This window comes from Solanum lycopersicum, chromosome 11, assembly GCF_036512215.1.
Source record: "Solanum lycopersicum chromosome 11, SLM_r2.1".
NCBI classification, from domain to species: Eukaryota; Viridiplantae; Streptophyta; class Magnoliopsida; order Solanales; family Solanaceae; genus Solanum; species Solanum lycopersicum.
This window is the reverse complement of record NC_090810.1, coordinates 56,282,057-56,302,405: the sequence shown is the minus strand read 5'-3', so window position 1 is coordinate 56,302,405 and position 20,349 is coordinate 56,282,057. Positions and strand designations below refer to the sequence as shown.

General features: G+C 31.1%; 1 protein-coding gene across 1 annotated transcript; it reads right to left on the bottom strand.

Moving 5' to 3' along the window:
• Positions 1–889: 889 nt before the first annotated feature.
• Positions 890–3,341, bottom strand: LOC104644756 (uncharacterized). Its single transcript, XM_010314966.4, has 3 exons — positions 2,489–3,341; positions 1,818–2,357; positions 890–1,182 (listed from the first exon to the last, which is right to left on the bottom strand). Exons 1-3 carry the CDS (start codon positions 3,281–3,283, stop codon positions 1,084–1,086), a joined length of 1,434 nt encoding a protein of 477 aa, XP_010313268.1. The 5' UTR covers positions 3,284–3,341; the 3' UTR covers positions 890–1,083.
• Positions 3,342–20,349: the final 17,008 nt, after the last annotated feature.

Here is a 20,349-nt window from a genome sequence, read left to right as displayed (position 1 = left end):
CTTTCTCTCTCAATCTCGCTCGTCACTCTCCTCCCTCTCCCAATCTCGCTTGCATATATACAAATACATATGTATTATATATAATTATCTAACCGATATACATATACAATTCACCTCTCTCCCACTTTTTGCCCTCTCTCTCTCTCTCCTCTCTCCTCTCTCTCCCAGTCTCGCTCGCTTCTCTCCTCCCTATAACATATAGCTAAGAATTGTAATTATCAAACTATAGCTATGGAGAGTAATTACGCTATTTTTGAGTGACTATATGCGAAAGTTTTTTTTTTTTTTTTTAATGTAATCAAGGTTGACGTTATTTTCTCTTGTGTTCTTAAGATGAAGTACTAGGTTTCAGTCTACTCCTGCATTACCAATTTTAAATCGGACGGCAAGAATTCTCCTATCTAGATGTTAGAGTAAGTGCTTACATAGCCCGATAGTTTGAATCATGACATAATTAGACCTAACATCCCCCTAGGGACACTCCGATATAGTTTCTGAGGAAGAAGAATAGGATTATGAAAATGTGCATTGACTATCGACAATTGAACATCAAGTATCCTTCACTCTAGTCTCTCCCTATTTACACTCCTTCAGCATCTTCGAAAGACCTTAAAACACATGGCTAAGATCTTTCTCTACTCCTGATAATAAAAAAAATATTATTTGAACAGTTGGTCTAACCTTTGTCTCCCCAATGAGGTAGATGGTGTGGCTATCAGAAGTTCACATGATATTGTTGATACACCATGCTATTAGGAGATAATGGAGGCTTAAAATCAATTGTTCTCTTTGGGCTGAATTTCTAAAGGCTACTACTCTGGAATTTACACCTTGGGCTCACTACCCAAGTGATACATTATAATTGAAAAACAATACATAACAAATAACATTTGAAAAAAGTAAATTCGATTGCAAGAAAATAAGATTGATATAAATTCTTATGAAAACCTTTATAGCTCAGTTAGTTGGCTATCTGAACTTTCACCTTGTTAAAGAGCGTTCGGTTTCCTACTTTATATCCCCTTCCCCAAAAAATACGAAGAAGAAAAATACAAATTTTTATACAACAACTCGACAAATCAATCAAGCTATTATCTCATTTATCTTACACTCTCTATATTTGATGTCAACCTTATTTGATCCTGCCTCATGGATTATATCGCAACATTCACATTTATCAATCTGAAAAAACAAAAACATAGACAAAAAAAAAGGTTAATAAATATTTAGATGTCGGATTAGATATTTGTTGACTTTCAATATATTAGTTCATTCATAACGTTATATACTTTAATACTTGAGTATATGTGAAGAAAACAAAGAAAAAAAGAGCAACTTAAAAAAAGAAATAGTTTCCTCAAATTATGTGAACCACTTACATTATACACTAGTTTATGTCACGTGCATTGACCGTGTATTCAATTCCCGTTTTAAATACTTCCTCTATTTCACAAAGAATAATCTAGTTTAACTTGAAACAGAGTTTAAAAAAATAAAAAATATTTTTTATCACGTGGTTCTAAATTAAAGTTATGTCAAATATACATTTGATCTTGTGGCCCTAAACGTTTCACGTGGAAAGTTGTTACAAAAAAAAAAGAGGTCATTCTTTTTTCAAACAGACTAAAAAGGAAGGAGGTCATTCTTTTTTCAACGGAGGGAGTAGTTGGTATAATTTTTTGAAAGTTAAACAAAACATCACTAAAATATTCATATGAGGTGTGTATACATATATATAGATATTGAAAAATTTTAATTTTGTAATGTAAACACAAGGTTTTGAGAGAAAATTATTGGACATAGAAAACATTACTTACCAGGATACGTTTGGTTGTTGGTGAGTAAACATGAATTTCAGAAATATACTCAGCAGAAAAATTTCCAGAAGACAAACAAGTTCCTATCCCTCGAGGCCATCCTCTAGTATACATAGTAACAATTTCACCTCTTTGAGTTTTCTTAACGGACTTGAAGAAAAATACATGAGGAGCTTCACAAGGATCCCAAGAAGGACTTCTAACATCAAACATGTAATATGGTGGATTAGGACTTGGTTGCCATGTTCTAAATGTTTCAATTGGTCTTTGTATCCAACTTCTAGGCATAATTTTCTCATAAATATGAGCTGAATATCCCCAAGAAACTGAAAATGTCCAACTTTTAGACCTATGATGGCATATAGTTTGTTGTAACATGCGCGATTGATCGTATTTTGCAACGTTTTGGAGGTGGAACACTGATTGTACACGATCCATAGAAGGAAAAATTGGATCAAACATGTCAAAATGATGAAGGGACGTTAATAGAGACTTTGGATGATATGATAGAAATCCAGATATATCACCACGAAGATCAATCTACAAGTCATAAATATTAAAGTATTTAGTATATATATATTAAGGGAAAAGAGAAAAGTAGATCCATATAGTATAGTCACGAAGGTTGACTTTTTTTTCTTTGATACTATCAGCGTATATAAGTCAAATACCTGATGAATACCCTGAAGAGGAGAAAGATTGACTCCAATATCAGCTATACAATTCATTGTTGTTCTATCAGCAGATCTCAAGTGTGCATATCTCTTTAAGCACGACATTACATTTTTTGCAAATTCTTTAGCCAAAGGATAACTCATTATAATTCCAGCTCCACCAAAAGCTTGATTAAATGAGTACCAATAATTTGACAATATAAATTCTGAATGTCCTCCAAAATAATAATACTTTGTATGATCATATTGTGCAAGAATATCAACCATATTATCCACAAAAAATATAGAATCATCGTCCCCCATAATTACCCATCTTACCCCTTCATGTACCTCTCTAACTACCTCCATAATCCCATGAACCATTCTTAAAACTCTTGGCTCAACATGATTTGTTTCCTTAAGAAGTTTTGACAAATTATCGGATACTCGATAAGGAGGTGAATTGAAGGACCATGGGAGAAGATCATCACCTTGAGGAGGAACATCTAGTAAAAGATGTCCTTTTGTAATATTTGGTCTCCACCATGATTCAATATAGGATTTTCTATGGTGCCATGCTTTTTCTGACCCTAAAAGTCCAAAAATAATGTGACTAATGTTGGTGGATGAGCTACTTGTCGTTTGAGTAGTAGATGGACATGATATTGTGGATTTAAAAGAAGAGAAAAGATCAGAAGATGCAAAATGATAAGAGTCATTGAAAAAATAAATGGTGCACAAGTATAGGACTAGACCACAAAGTAGTAATGTTTTGCAAATGCTAAGGACATAATAGTTCTCAAATTTAGACATGTTTGAGATATTTTGGTAGAGAGAATTAGTGACATGAAAATAAATGAATCCATGATCATTTTAACTTTCAATGTTTTACAAAAACCCCAGCCCCATCCCATCCCCCCCCCCCCCCCACATCCCCCACCACAATTTGTGCCATTGGCTATCTACTAATTCTTTGAGTTTAACTTTGTTGTATTTACTAAACATGTTTTGACTTTCGAAAGCTAAGTTGGGAGAAATCGGCAAAGATTTAATTTCTAAACTGCTAATAAGAATTCAGTTAGGAATAAGGCACAACTATCCCTAGATTATGATCGAAATCTCAGAGTCACATTAAACAAAATTAAGGTTCTATTACTCCAAACTCATTTTATTACTCCAGACTCATTTTAATTTTCTGTAATATATACTCCCTTCGTTTAAAAAAGGATGACCTAGTTTGACTTGAAAAGAGTTTGAGAAAAGAAAGAAAAAATTTTAATCTTGTGGTTCTAAATTAAAGTTATGTCAAAATGTACCAAAATTCCCTTAAATCTTGTGGTCTTAAACAGGCCACTTAAAGTTAAAGTGTTGTCAAAAAGGAAAGGGGACATTCTTTTTTAAACAAACTAAAAAGGAAATATAGACATTCTTTTTAGAACAGATAGAGTATATCTTTTGACTTACATGACACACTCTATGATTCCATATAGTTGAGGCGAGTGAAAGATGTTTGGATGTCACATAAGCCAAAAAGATATACAAAATTGGTTAGAAGGTAATAAGATATTAATTTAGTTAAAATGTGTCTCGAGATTAAGGGATACTTATGTCTTATCCCTATACCATCACAATCCGAATAAAATATTATGTGTTTAGATATAAATACTCTTACTTAATATGGAGAAAATATGGCTTCAAACACAATCATTTTACTTAACTCCAGGTATCACAAAACTCTCTACGATACAACTATAACTACGTGAAACTTCGTGACATTATCCTTGAGTTCAAATGTTGTACCATATGTGAAGTAAGTTTTCACATTATACTTTGACAGAAATAAAGTATTGGGTTGAGCTGCAGTTTTAACATATCTATTTTAAAATTTATGTATTTTAATTAAAAAAAAAATTGCTTGCGGTAATTTCCGATATACATAATACATAGTATATATTTTGTTCTCCATCTTTCATTTTTTTGACTTATCTTCGAATATAATTAATTAACATATGTTGGAACTTTGATAAATAGACTAACAAATTTAGTCATCGTATACATGCATCAAATTAAATGTGTATATTAAGTTATCATAGTACTTTTCGACTCATGCAATATCTTTATAATTTATAAGTCAAACTTTGTCTCTTTAAGTTCATAATAAGGAATTTATTAAGAATTCAATCTTTTAAGTTATCTTCCCAAATCCCATTCTTAAAGAGACAGTCATCTTTGTACAACATAAAATAGTATTTAATAGGGAAATAGCTTCAAAGTGACTATGCCTTGGATTATTTACTTCTTTTTTATTATTAGTGTGCTAATTTAAAATCAATGTATTTCACTTAAAAGAATAATTTAAAATCAATTTTATTCGATATCACTTTTTAATTTTCTTTCTAACATAGCAAGCAACATTCTAGGTTTGGATCGAATCTCATTAACAAGTTTCAATCAAAGACAATCGATAGGTTATGATTTGCATTAGTAAAAGAGAAGATAGCCTATTTATTAGTCGATCCTTTTTACTTCATAATAAAAAATTGGATTGATATGTAACTAAAATAGAAATTTGTTAAAAAAAAATTTTCTTTTACGGTTTTCGGAGTTTCTATTCTTATTCTCCCTTGGTGATATGGATCCTAAACTTTAGGGCCGGTGGTGGAGCAGGGTTGTATAGACTATAAGGCCACTAAAGCAATAGCTTGTTGGGACCCACAATTTTTTCTAAGGATAATATATATATATATATATATATATATATATATATATATATATTAAAAGTATATATCATATACTATTCTATTTGTAAAGAAATTTTTGGATAAATATTTAGGGAAAAAAGTTTTAAATATATTCGAACATTGATTGAAATTGTTGTAATAATTTTAAATTTTGGGAAGGATCTTTTATCTCATACACTATTTAATAGTGTATTTTAAACCACGTGGACATCGTAAATATTGCATCATATAAATACTACATCCGTCCCATTTTATATGTCACCTTTCGGATTTCAAGAGTCAAGCAAGTCTATTTTTTACCATAAATTTTTCATAGATTTTATAAACATTTTGAATTATCAATTATTGTGACTCATAATACTTTTTACATAGTGTACAAAAATATAAATCTAATTTTCAAAAAAATTGAAGATTCTATGTGCTTCTGGTCAAACTTAAACTGTTTGACTCTCAAAACATTAAAAATGTCATATAAATTGTGAAAGGAAAAATAGTAACTTGTCCATGTGTGCACATATATACCTTTAAAATATTGTATTAAATAATATAGAGGGTAATAGGCCTAGTTCAAAATTTGGGATTGTAATAACAATTTTGGTCAAAATTCAAATATATTTCGGATCATTTTCACAAAAATATACTCTTTTTACCTTATTTAACATGGGATCGTTGTAATGTTGAGAAATTGAATAGTTTTTAGTAATTGTAGTATTCTTTCTTACCACCTTTTTTTTTTTGTGTCTCTTCTTATATATATATATATGTATGTATATATATGTGTATATATATATATATATATATGTATATATCTTCCGATCGCTTGTTTTTGTTTCTATTTTCTATTTTTAACCCTCCCATGATTGGCCACCCTTTTTGATCCATTGGTAATTCGAATTTAGAATTTTTAGGGTAGGAATTGAGGGGCGTTTACCACTCTAGCATTCTCTTAATACTAGATATTCTTTAAGTCTTCCAATTGTCAAACATTTTGCATTATGCAAAATTTATTGTTATTTGTTTCAAAAAGATCATATTTATTTTTTGATGTTTTCTTCAAATTTCAAGTATTTGCAATAAGTTATCATTATATTGAAGTAACATAACACTATTTCAATATCATTAAATCAACATATCAGATTTAATGCAATATTATTTCAATATCGCTATTTGAATATATCAAATTCATGAGTCAAATTTTTATTATCCTAATTTTGTATTCTAGTATTTTTCCTTTAACATATGCATTGTTATATTCTTACTTAATAAGGTTTGTGTACATCCTAACCACCACGTAGATTACTTGAAGAATTAAAAAGCCTGTATTATTATTGTTATAGTGTCATCCAATATATGAAAGAAGAATATTAAATCATCTTTATAAAGTTTGGTTTGCCTTCAATCTTGTTGAGAAGTGAGGATAGAGAATGCTTACTATCCAAGCAACTCACTCTTATCACTTTGTTTGATATGTTATACAAAATCATAATTAAAAAGTAAATAAATTTAGGTACCCATAAAAAGTATTAAAACTAACAAATTTAATAACACTTAGAAGAATAAGGTAGATATGGTTCTGGGGTGAAGCTACGGTGGTTTTAGGATGTCCAACTGGACACTCTTCATTAAAAATTTTTTTTTATTGTAGTTTGCTTAAAATCTGTAAGATATTAACAGTGCATATTTTTGTGTGAAGTCAGAAGTGAGTAGTAGCTTGATGACAATTGAGTGTAGAAGTATGTATGGCATGTAAGATTCCCTTTAGGTTCATTTTTTTTAAAAAAAATAATCATTCAAAGTTTGAATATTCTTTATGAAATTTATGACTATGCCACTGATATGATTATGACCCATTTCAGCCCAATCAATTTTAATTCAAGTAACTTTTAATAGGTCAATAACCTGCCTATTTATCAAGTCAGTTCGTTTTAACTCGTTCAAATTTAATTCAAACCACACATTGAATTTGTCAGTCACCAAAGAGATAGTAGCTGGCTTAAGTATCTATTAGAATCTAGATATGTACACTACATAGTAGTATTGACTACCTGTTCAAATATCATTCTCTTGTAATAATTGTAATTTAATTATCAAAAATATATATAATTACTCTATGATCCGTCAAATGATATCTTGACATTTGAAATATATAATTATTCTCATATGCGTCATAATTTCAACAATCAAACTCTTCATTAATTTGAACATAAAGGTATAATAGAGACAGAAATACTTAGATAGTTTTTTTCATTTATCCTAGGTTAGCGTATATAACTAACTAATATATGTTATTAATGAAAAATAATAAATATCTCACAAAACTAATCAAAATACATAAATAATACTAGTTCAAACACAACGATCATGAAAAAAAACTCTTGATTAATCTATTAATCTAGACTAAGAAATTGAAGGGAACTCCTAAATACACTTTCACAAATTTAATGTACCAATAATTCTGCTTTTCCAAGTAGTAATTGTTAGGACCGAAAATAAGTATGTGTAAATGCGGAAGCTAGCAAAACAAACCTCAAAAGACCACGAGTAAGAAGACAATGAGAAATATACCAAAAGACACAAAGATTTAACGTGGTTCGGTCAATCGACCTACATCCACAAAGGAGATGAGCAATCCACTATAAATATGAGAGTTCAAAATACAGAAAGAAACAACCTCAACCAATTCACTCAGAATATATGGAAGGTTCACAAGTGATAACGTATCAAGCTTGTGACCCACAAATTCTCCCTCTAACCAAAACTCTCAAAGCCCTTAAGACTACATTGTGAATGCTAATTAAGTTAGAAGGAACATTCCTCTATTTATAGAGTTCTAAACATTTTCCTACCAAAAAAGGATTAGTCAATCCAAAACCTTTTCCTAAAAGAAAAATCTATTTATGGTAAGAAATCAGGGCAAATAAAACTCAACAGTAATTACTTTCTCTTTCGCTCCTTCCCTCTAGTAATAGTTGTCCATGTTATTATTTTGAATTTTAGATTTATATTTGTTCATTTTATTAAATTAATATATAATTTTTTATATAATTCCTAATTGACTCATATCATTATTTGTAATTGTTAGGTTATTAGCATTTTAATATTAATATTTAACCTATTAAATTGCTTTATTTTCGAGTTATAAGAATGGATGACTTCTACATCATCCATTAGCATTGGTTATCCATCAATGTATTGCATTCTTAATTCCTCCATTACTCCCTTTGTAACATATGTAACTCCCTTTGTAACCTATGTAACATATGTAACTCCCTTTGTAACATATGTAACATATGTAACTCCCATTGTAACTTATGTAACCTATGTAACTCCCATTGTAACCTATGTAACTCCTAAGGCCATTATCTTCACTATTTACTACCTCCATTATCTTCCTATTCATTGCTAGGAAGACTTCTTGTAGTATAAATAGTGGTAGTCTTCATTTGGTTTTAAAGACACACAATTCATAAGAGAAAACAAAGAGTGAAAGAGTTAGTCTAAAGAGAGTTCTTATTAGTTGAAGGGAGGTGTTCTTTTTTTGTGGAGCTTTGGACTCAACTCTTGTCCAGAGTTGTTGAGTTATACTTTGTAAAGGCTGTTGTATCCTGGAGGGGACAAGTCAAAGAGGACTACTGCTCGACCGGTGAAAACATTTGCTGCAGTGAGCTTGAATCTCCTTAAAGAGAGCGAGATATCCGCTCCTCAGCCTGAATAGATTACTTTCTTCATTTTATTTTCAATTGTAATCTTGCAATTTTATTATCTTGTAAGTTTTTTCACTAACAATTTTAAGGAGATTCAAAGATGGCTACAATTGAAAAAACCGCGGATGTCAAGATGGGAGATCTTAACAAGTCATTTCGGTTCAATGGTAACCATTTCAAAAGATGGAAGGGTAAAGTACTTTTCTACTTAAGTGTTCTCAATGTTTCTTACGTTTTGACCGAGAAGAATCCAAATAAAGAAGACATCATTACTATGAATGATGATGAAACTATTTCTCATCTAGAGAAAGTGGAAAAGTACGATGGTGATTCCTATAAGTGTCGGTATTATCTTCTTAATTGTCTATCTGATAATTTTTATGATTATTATGATAGAACTTACTCTAGTGCAAAGAAAATTTGGAAGGCATTGCAGAGTAAGTATGATACCGAAGAGGCTGGAGCGAAAAAATATGCAGCTAGTAGATTTTTTCGTTTCCAAATGGTGGACAACAAATCAGTGGTAGATCAAGCTCAAGACTTCATCATGATTGTCGGAGAGCTTAGGTCCGAATAGGTTAAAATTGGAGATAACTTTATTGTTTGTGGCATAGTGGATAAACTTTCACCTTCTTGGAAGAAATTTCAAAAAACTATGCGTCACAAACAAAAGGAAACCTCTCTTGAAAGCTTGATAATGAAAATCCGCATGGAAGAAGAAGCAAGAGGCCAAGATGCACTTTTACAAACAGAAGAGAACAACATCACATTGAAGGTAAATTTAATTACTTCGAATAATGCTACTCCTGAAACTCACAAAAATACTTCTTTAAAGCCTAAGAAGAAAAAATTCAAGAAAAATAATGGTAAACCTCCCAAGAAGAATAATGGTGAAAATCACCAAGCACAAACTCAACAAGTTCAAGAAAAGGATCATGCTTTGTTTGTGGCAAGAGTGGGCATATTGCTCGATTTTGCAGATTCCGGAAATGTGGTCCTAACCCTCAGGCAAATGTTACCGAAGAACCTTTTGTGACGGTGATTACCGACATAAACATGGTTGAGAATGTTGATGGATGGTGGGCTGATTCTGGTGCAAACCGTCATGTCTGTTATGACAAAGACTGGTTTAAAAAATATACTCATTTTGAGGAGCCCAAAACTATCATGCTTGGTGATGCTCACACTACTCAAGTGCTTGGAAAGGGAGATGTTGAATTGTGTTTTACTTCTGGAAGGATATTAACATTGAAAGATGTACTTTATACTCCTTCTATGAGAAAAAATTTGATGTCTAGTTTTCTTCTTAATAAAGCAGGCTTTAAACAAATTATTGAATCTGATCAATATGTAATAGTGAAGAAAGGTATTTTTGTGGGGAAGGGGTATGCATGTGATGGGATGTTTAAGTTGAATGTTGAAATGAATAAAACTTCTACTTCTGTTTATATGCTTTCTTCTACTAATTTTTGGCATGCTCGTTTGTGTCATATTAATGGTCGTTATGTTGGAATCATGAGTAGTTTAGGATTAATCCCAATGGTTAAAAAGAATTTTGAAAAATGTGAGGCTTGTAGTAAAACCAAGATCACTAAAAGGCCTCATTTTCAAGTTGAAAGAAAAACTGATTTGTTAGAATTAGTTCATACTGATATTTGTGAACTTGGTGGAATTCTAACTCGTGGAGGTAATAGATATTTTATCACTTTCATTGATGATTTTTCTAAGTTTACATATGTTTACTTGATGAAAAATAAAAGTGATGCTTTTGAAAATTTCAAAACTTATCTCAATGAGGTTGAAAATCAGTTTGGAAGAAAAATAAAAAAAAAATTAGAAGTGATAGAGGCCGTGAATATGAATCAAATGAGTTTAATTCTTTTGTTAGATCATTGGAAATAATTCATGAAACTACTCCTCCTTACTCTCCTTCGTCTAATGGAGTAGCAGAAAGGAAAAATAGAACTTTAGTTGAATTGACTAATGCCATGCTAATTGAGTCACATGCACCTTTAAATTTTTGGGGTGAAGCTATCATAACTGCTTGTTATGTGTTGAATCGTGTGCCTCATAAAAAGTCTAAATTGACACCTTTTGAATTGTGGAAAGGTTACAAGCCAAGTTTGGGATATCTAAGAGTTTGGGGTTGTCTAGCCTTTGTGAGGCTAATGGATCCCACGATTACAAAGTTGGGTAAGAAAGTTACTACTTGTGCTTTTCTTGGTTATGCTTCAAATAGTACAGCCTATAGATTTTTTAATCTTGAAGATAATATTGTAGTAGAATCTGGTGATGCTATTTTTTTATGAAAATAAATTTCCTTTTGATATTAAAAATAGTGGGGGTCAAAGGATTGAACAAAATATTTTGTCACTACCTAGTTCTTCTACTTCAACTTTAAAAAATAAAGATGTTGTTGATTTTGAGTTAAGAAGAAGTAAAAGAGCTAGAGTAGAAAAATATTTTGGTCCTGATTTTTATGTGTTTAATGTTGAAAACGACCCTCTAACTTTGAAAGAAGCATTATCTTCACATGATTCTATTTTTTGGAAAGAGGCTGTAAATGATGAAATGGAATCTCTAATTTCTAATAAAACTTTGAAGTTAGTTGATTTACCACCGGGTTGTAAACAATTGGTTGCAAATGGGTCTTGAGGAAAAAGTTGAAACCGGATGATTCTATTGACAAATACAAGGCTAGGCTAGTTACAAAAGGTTTTAAACAACTAGAAGGCCTAGAATTTTTTGATACTTTTTCTCCGGTAATGAGAATTACATCCATTAGACTTTTAGTTGCTATGGCTGCAATTTTTGATTTGCAAATTCATCAAATGGATGTAAAAACTGCTTTTCTAAATGGAGACCTAAATGAAGAAATTTATATGGACCAACCCGAGTGTTTTGTTGAAGCAGGCCAAGAAAGCAAAGTATGTAAACTTACTAAATCCCTATATGGCTTAAAACAGGCACCAAAGCAATGGCATGAAAAGTTTGATTTTTGCATGATTGAAAATGGTTTTAAGACAAATGAGTGTGATAAGTGCATATATCATAAGTCTTGGAATAATTCACATGTGATCATTTGCCTATATGTTGATGACTTGTTGATCTTTGGCTCTAACATGAATGTTATTGATGAAGCTAAAAATATTCTTAGAAGCCATTTTGATATGAAAGATCTTGGTGAGACAAATTTTATTCTTGGAATAAAAATAACAAGAACATGTGAGGGGATTTTCCTTGACCAGTCACATTATGTTGAGAAAATTTTGAAAAAATATAACTTTCATGATTGCAAGCATGTTGCTACTCCTTTTGATTCAAGTGTTCACTTATTTCCTGTTGAAAGTGAAAATGATGTAATAAATCAAAAGGAATATGCTAGTATAATCGGAAGTTTGAGATATGTGACTGATTGCACTAGGCCTGATATTGCATATGCAGTAGGAGTACTTGGCAGGTTTACAAGCAAGCCAGGTAATGAACATTGGCATGCTATAACAAGAGTTATGAGATATTTAATTGAAACGAAAAATTGTGGTTTGTTCTATAAAAAATATTCTACTGTACTTGAAGGCTTTTGTGATGCGGATTGGAACACTTTGTCAGATGATTCCTGTTCTACAACTGGTTATGTCTTTACTTTAGGTGGTGGTGCTATTTGTTGGAGATCAAAAAAGCAAACTATAATTGCCAACTCTACCATGGAGGCTGAACTAATTGCTTTAGCTTCAGCTAGTGAGGAAGCGAATTGGTTAAGAGATTTATTGTTTCAAATTCCTTATTTTGAAAAACCAATTCCTCCTATTTTAATTCATTGTGATAGCACCGCTGCAATTGGTAGAGTTCAAAACCGTTATTACAACGGTAAATCCAGACCTATAAGGAGGAAACACAGTAATGTAAGATCGTATTTGACAAATGGTACCATTAATGTTGATTATGTCAAATCTTGTGATAATCTTGCAGATCCTCTTACAAAGGCCTTAACAAGAGAAAAGGTTTGGAGCACATCGAGGGGGATGGGATTGAAGCCTACAAATTCTTGAGTCATATATGAGGAAACCCAACCTGGGGACTAGAGATCCTATAACCAGGTTCAAAGGGAAAAACTAATCATATGATGACTTGTTGTGAAAAATGCACTATTTTTTTTCCTCCCTATGATGTGAGTGCATTATTTCCTATAGTTTGTGAAGGTTGAATTGATAAAACTGTTAATGAATATCTGTAGCCCGTATGGGTGGAGTGATAATCTTACAGGAGCACTCTTGACAGATTTCACCTATGTGATGTGTGGAAGTAGGTCGCTTCCTATGAGAATGAGGCTTATTCTCAAATGCACTCATGAAACCGGGATAGCACATGGCCATAACGTGCTGGCTGTTAAAGCTCATGTCAACACCTTGATTATTATGTGTGAGCAGTGATATTTTATTTCCCTTAAGCAGTCATAGTTCAAGTCTGAGACCACTACGACTCTGGAGTAAAAGTTACTGTTTCACTAAGTGGAGGTTCAATGCAGAGCACACCTTCATTATGCATAGTAGTCTTCCTTCAGCTGATATACTCTCTTATCTAAATATTAAAATGAGTGGGGATTGTTAGGTTATTAGCATTTTAATATTAATATTTAACCTATTAAATTGCTTTATTTTGGAGTTATAAGAATGGATGACTTCTACATCATCCATTAGCATTGGTTATCCATCAATGTATTTCATTCTTAATTCCTCCATTACTCTCTTTGTAACATATGTATCTCCCTTTGTAACCTATGTAACATATGTAACTCCCTTTGTAACATATGTAACATATGTAACTCCCATTGTAACTTATGTAACCTATGTAATTCCCATTGTAACCTATGTAACTACTAAGGCCATTATCTTCACTATTTACTACCTCCATTATCTTCCTATTCATTGCTAGGAAGACATCTTGTAGTATAAATAGTGGTAGTCTTCATTTGGTTTTAGAGACACACAATTCATAAGAGAAAACAAAGAGTGAAAGAGTTAGTCTAAAGAGAGTTCTTATTAGTTGAAGGGAGGTGTTCTTTTTTTGTGAAGCTTTGGACTCAACTCTTGTCCAGAGTTGTTGAGTTATACTTTGTTAAGGCTGTTGTATCCTGGAGGGGACAAGTCAAAGAGGACTACTGCTGGACCGGTGAAAACATTTGCTGCAGTGGGCTTGAATCTCCTTAAAGAGAGCGAGATATCCGCGCCTCAGCCTGAAGAGATTACTTTCTTCATTTTATTTTCAATTGTAATCTTGCAATTTTATTATCTTGTAAGTTTTTTCACTAACAGTAATCATTTCTCTATTGTATTTTTCAACATATTATATTTAAATTATATTCATATAGGGTGTGTTTGGTATGAAGGAAAATGTTTTCCATGGAAAATGTTTTTCTAGAAAATATTTTTCTGGAAAACAAGTAGATTTTGGACTATATTCTCATGTTTGGTTGATGGGTAAATATTTTCCAGAAATGATTTTTAGTGTTTGATTTATGAATGAAAAATATTTTTGAGAGACATCTTTTATTTTTACTAGAGTAGAAAATAATTTATGAAATTGAAAATATTTTTTAAAAACAAATTTTATTTGGAGTGTTGGTGGGGTTGGGGAGGGGGCAGAGGGCAGGGGTAGGAGTGAAAAAATAAAAATTTGAACTTTATAGTATTTATAAAAAACAAAATTAATTTTTTGGGGGGTGTGGGATGGGTGGGGGGCTGGTCGGGGGTGGGGATGGGGGTGGGGGAGGGGGGGTTGGCTGGTGGTGGGTGAGTGGGGGTCAGGGATCGGGTAAGAAAATAAAATTTTAAAATAATTTTTTTTAAAAAAAAATTGTTGATAACTTTTGTCCAAACCAAACATAAGAAAATAGAAAAACATTTTCCAGAAAATGTTTTCCTTCATACCAAACACACTCATACTGATATAATAAAATAACTCTTCTATTTATAATTTTTTTTAAGAAATGTACAAAGTCAATAATGCACAATATTTTTGGATAGAGGGAGTAGTAATAGTTGTCAATTACTCCCTCCGTTCCTTTATATATGTTCCCTTTCTATAAATAGTTGGACCACAATATTTGTTATTTTATAAAATTTATGCATAAATCACCATGTTTTACCTATTATACCTTTGATAGAATAGTTAATTAATCTTGAAAATGTCTTTACTTTGACGGGAAAAAGATCTGAATATATTTAAACTTTACTGAAATTGCTATAACAATACCGAACTTTGGAAATGACCTTTAACCCCCTTGCACTATTTAATAGTGTATTTTAAAGATATATGATGACATTATAAATATTGAATTCATTAAAATTGGTAACGTGTCCGCGTGGGTACATACATACGGTCAAAGTTAAAGTATTTTTCGACTCTTTTCCCTACTTTGACCAACCTAGGAAATCTACAAGTAATTAAATAAGGATAGAAGAGTAAAATTACATCATTTCTTAATGCAAGTGTAAAATAAAAAATGACATATAAAAAAGGATGAAAGGAGTATTGATTTGACATAGAAATTAAGAAGCAGCAAATAATAGGAGTAATTTTACCCAATCACACTTATTAAATATAAGTCATCTAAACATTAAAGAATGAATAATAGCAAAGGTTAAAGAGACACCATGATATTATCCATTGCTTTATGATAAGTATTATTGCACGATTCAAAATAATATAATGAACAAATAAAAATAATAAAGAAATAAATATTTTCATTCACAAATCTATAATCTAAAACAGCTTTACTCACAATGGAAGAATTTAAAAGTATTGTTTAAATTTTGTTCCTTTTCTAAAAAGTAATGCAAATATCAAGCAAACTTAATACTTTCATATTTACGTTTTCACTTCTTCTTTCATTCCGATGAAATTTTTATTCATTCTTTTCAATATTTTTTCTCCGTAGGATATATGAATTGCACAAAGTTTCATAAATATTAAAATTATAATATTTAAATATGCCTTTAAACTAGATTTTATATAAAATCCGTTTCAATATACTTTTGTGTAGGATATAAGAATTACACAACAATTTATATATATTAAAGACATAATGCGTAAACATACTTTTTAACTTAAATTTCAAATGATATTTATGTCTTTTAATTTTGGGACGTACATACATAAGCAGATTTCAAAATTTATATAAAATTGAACGTTAGATACAAGTATTTTATGTGACAATTTCTGTTCTATATATGCATTATGCCACATAAAATAGATATGCTCACTCATTAAACTTTGTATAAATTTAAATACCTATAACATATATATGAAAATGAAGCCAATGAAACTATTAAATACAACAAAGTTTAATATATGAAAATGAAGCCAATGAAACTATTAGATACAACAAAGTTCATTAAACAAGCCAACATTTTCTCTTTAAGTTCGCCGTAAGGAAATCTATTGGGAATTGAAACTTTTGGTTATCTTTCAACTACCCTTCATAAAGCTGCAAAGCGTCGTTATAATAGTATTTTAATATAATGGTATGATAATTTTAAAATTGATTTTATTTTATATTTTTTTTCTTTTACAGTAATATATTATTTATATTTATAATAATTGTGACATTTATTATAGAGTTATTTTTTGGTAAATAATCCTTCTATAATATTCATATTCAAATATTATGTAATAAATAAAGAAATATATATTAAATAAAATAAAATATTAAAATATTTGTAGTAATTATTATTAATGTCGTGCATATAAAGTTTCTCCTACGAATATTTCAAAAAAAATTATATTTATGGTGCCAATCAATCATGGTTATAACTTTGCGAGGAAAGACCTAAACTATCTCTCTTAAAAAACTGTCGAAAACCTTCCATGAAGCCATTTATGGCTCATAGTTTGATCTACAGACTATAAATCCTATTCGTGGAATTTATATTGAAATTTAAGGCTCAGAAGTTAATCCTACAAGTCCAAATTAAACTACGACACGTAGAAGATTCTAGGGACCGTAGATCCAATCTGTAAGAACCAACCCAAAGTTTTGACTCCGAATAATTTTTTCACATATGAATAATATGGGTCGCAAAACTTCTACGTCCCGTAGAAGTAATTAGTAGGTCACTGACTCAGGAAACTCTGTGGTGGTAGTCTCTCATAAAATAGTTATAACATTTTACTATGAACTCAAAATGAGGCAAACTTATCGGAGTTGGAAAGAGGACTCATAGATATTTGATTTGATAGGTCATGAGACACCTAATTAATTCTGTGTTGATACATATCATTGTTTGAAGTTGATCTAAGTAAAATTTTATATCAAAACTTAATCGGTATGAAGGTTACAACTCGACCTTGTGTTAGAGGATTCTAGTGACCTTAATTCATATTCATATTGATTTTCATACTAAAGAATTTACCTTAACACCTAAAAATAATTTAGGAATCACCCGATATGACCTTATAGTGAATGAAGAATGGTTGGGCCTTAACTTAGATATTTCCAAGGTGTTACAGACACGAAGTTGAAGAAATTAAAAATGATTTTTTAATCTTGTGGTTTTAAATTAAAGTTATATCAAATGTACTATGTGGAGATGGAATTAAGGAATCTGTATAACACCTCGCCACTAGAAAGACTTAGATTAGAAAGAAACCGTTTTTGGAAATAATTAAATTTAGAAGTTTAACAAAGTTAAGATAACTATGAGTATTGGGTAAACTTCAAACAAACATAACTCCTAGCTTAGGATGATTTAGGTGCGCTACAAGATACCGTAGAAAATATCTTTGAATTATGTTTCTAACTCCACCAAGTTTGATCAATTTTGAGTTCATATGAGGGAGATATGCACATTTGAAGTTGGGTTGTCTAGATAAAGAAAGTCAAAACAAGATTTTAGAAGGGTATTATGGTCTTTTCACTCCCCAATCAATTGAATTCGTTTTTGTTAATTAATTTGGGGGCTCAACTGATTGTATCAATTTACGCTTCATAAAAATATGTTAGGGTTTTGAGAGAAGAGAAAAGAAGAGGAGAAAAGAAGAGAAATAGCTTGTAATCACCGATTTTTTAAAGAATTGCTTGAGGATTTTGTCTGGGGTTGATCCCTACAAGGTATGTGAGATCACATAGCATTGGGTTAGTTTAACCCCAAGTGGAAATCATGATTTTATTCAACGAGATTTTGTTCTTGAAAGTATAGAAATTGAGTTCTTGATGGATTTGTTTGAAGTTTTTATTGGGTTCTTGAATGTTGAAGTTGTTGAGAAATTCTTGATTTAAATTCATGAAATTGGATGTCGTTAATAGTATATTCTTGCATATTGTGGTTATGTAGTTGAATCTAAGTGTTTGAGGAAAGAAATAATAGAATCGAGAGGGTTTAGAGTGAAAAACAAGCAAGAAAAATGGGATTTTCTGCGCAGGGGTCTGGGGAGTCACGCCAGCCAGAGCGCCCCACTTGGGGTTCTGAAGTTGCGCCTTTGGGGTGAGGCTCCAGCTAATGCACCCCAAGCCAGCGTCTGAAGTTTGGGTCTGGCATCCCACGCCACTCAGAGTGCTAGGGACGCAAGGTTTTCAACCCTTTCCCACTTCTATGCGTGCGAGTTTGAAATGTTCCTATGTTTTCTAGTTGACTTCTACATTCTAAGGTACATCTACACAACATGAAATCGTCCATAACATGAGATAACGAGCCTTGAATCTAGTAGAGAGAAGTTCATAATGTTTTTCAAAAGTCATTTACAAATGTTTTAACTTTGTTTTAAGACTTGAATTTTGATTTGAGTAAAGAGTAAAGATTGAAGTTCATTTCTTCAAAAGAGTATATCAGGACTATGTATTCTCAAAGATAAAATGTCTCACATTAAGTAAAAAAGGAAACTTTGATTTTCAAAAGAGTCTTTGAGCTAGTTTTACATTAAAGAGTAAATGTTTTCACAAAGAAGCGGGAGAGGAAACTTTGATTTCCAAGAGAGCCTTTGCGGTAAGTTTTGAGCAATTATCTCAAACACCAAAAGAAGTTATGTTTTTAAAAATAAGAGCTAGTATTATATTTGGGAGTAGTGTTGAGCACCGATATGAGGGTGAGTTTAGACAACTCCGAGCCCCCATAAACAATGTAGCCATCATGGATAGAAAAAGGTCATACTTTTTAGATGATTCTTTAGTGCTTTTTAGCATATAGTAGTGGATCCACTTAGTAGTCAGGTTTTATACCCTCGACAACGTATAGGACATCCCAACGTAAGGAAAAATGATGTATTATCACAATAGCTCTTAAGTGATGGTTGTTGGTTAGAGAAACTTCCACGGAAGTATTTTGTATTCTTGGATACATAAAAGTAAATTGTATTTTTATATAAATGCCATAATTTATATTGTATCTTTGCATACACAATTACTATTGTATTTCTAAATACAGAGAGGTGTTATCAATGTTTTAAAAGCTTTTCTCTATATTGTATTCATATTATTGCTTTATATTGAAATAAGTTAAGTTGAGTCCAGATATATTTTTTCAATCCCTTTCAAGCTTATGTCTTGTTATAGTATTCCCCTCGCATGCTCGTACATTCAATGTATTGACGTCATTTGACCTGCATCTTGATTATAATGCAGATACATGTAACCAGGATTAACATCCAGTGCTTCGTTGATCCACTTGAGCATTTAAAGTCTTGTGGAGCCTCTTTGCTTTCCGGAGGATCCTCTTTTACATTGTTGTAGTAATTTTCAGTTATTAGGATGCTTGGGGGTCTTGTCCGAACATCCCTCATAGTTTTAGAGGCTTCATAAATAGTTAGTTAGTTAATTCGTCATTATCTTGTTATTGGCTTATGTTGATCTTGAGTTGTTTCTTTGGCTAAGATGAATGTTATTTCTAAACATTCTCAGTTTATCTATTTAGACAGTTTGGTATGATTGTATTTTAATACTTTATTTTATCATGAGTGAACTCTTCCGCTAAGAGTTAAGCTAGGCCAAAGGTTCTCTTGAGCCATCAATAGTTCTCGAGTGTCAGTCCTGCTCAGAGTGTAGGCTCAGGCGTGACAATATAAATATCAAAGAAAAGATATATATATATATATATAATACATAACGACTCATGATTTTTATATTATAAATAATTCAATCTAACGAACAAAATAATTTCGAATCCTAATAAATTTGTATCATATTGTATAAAAACAAAATAAAATAAATTACATGTTCCACTTGAGTGTTTTAAAACTTAAAAATTGAATATGCCCATGTTAATACTAACTATAATTGAAAATGTTTTTTGGTTTAATTTAGTTTAATATTTTTTTTTTCAGTATTCAATATTTATATTTGAGTCCGATTAAGAAAGAAGCAACATATATAATGTATTATATTCTTTGATGATTATTTTAATACTTTATTTATGCTAAATGTTTTATTAGGACTAATATTAAA

Bases quoted from the DNA above. Each gene is read 5' to 3' on its own strand.
- LOC104644756 (XM_010314966.4), bottom strand. From the start codon at position 3,283: ATGTCTAAATTTGAGAACTATTATGTCCTTAGCATTTGCAAAACATTA. The intron at 2,358-2,488 runs GTATTTGACTTA...TATGACTTGTAG, and splicing joins CTCTTCAGGGTATTCATCAG to ATTGATCTTCGTGGTGATAT. The intron at 1,183-1,817 runs GTAAGTAATGTT...TTGTTTTTTCAG, and splicing joins CAACAACCAAACGTATCCTG to ATTGATAAATGTGAATGTTG.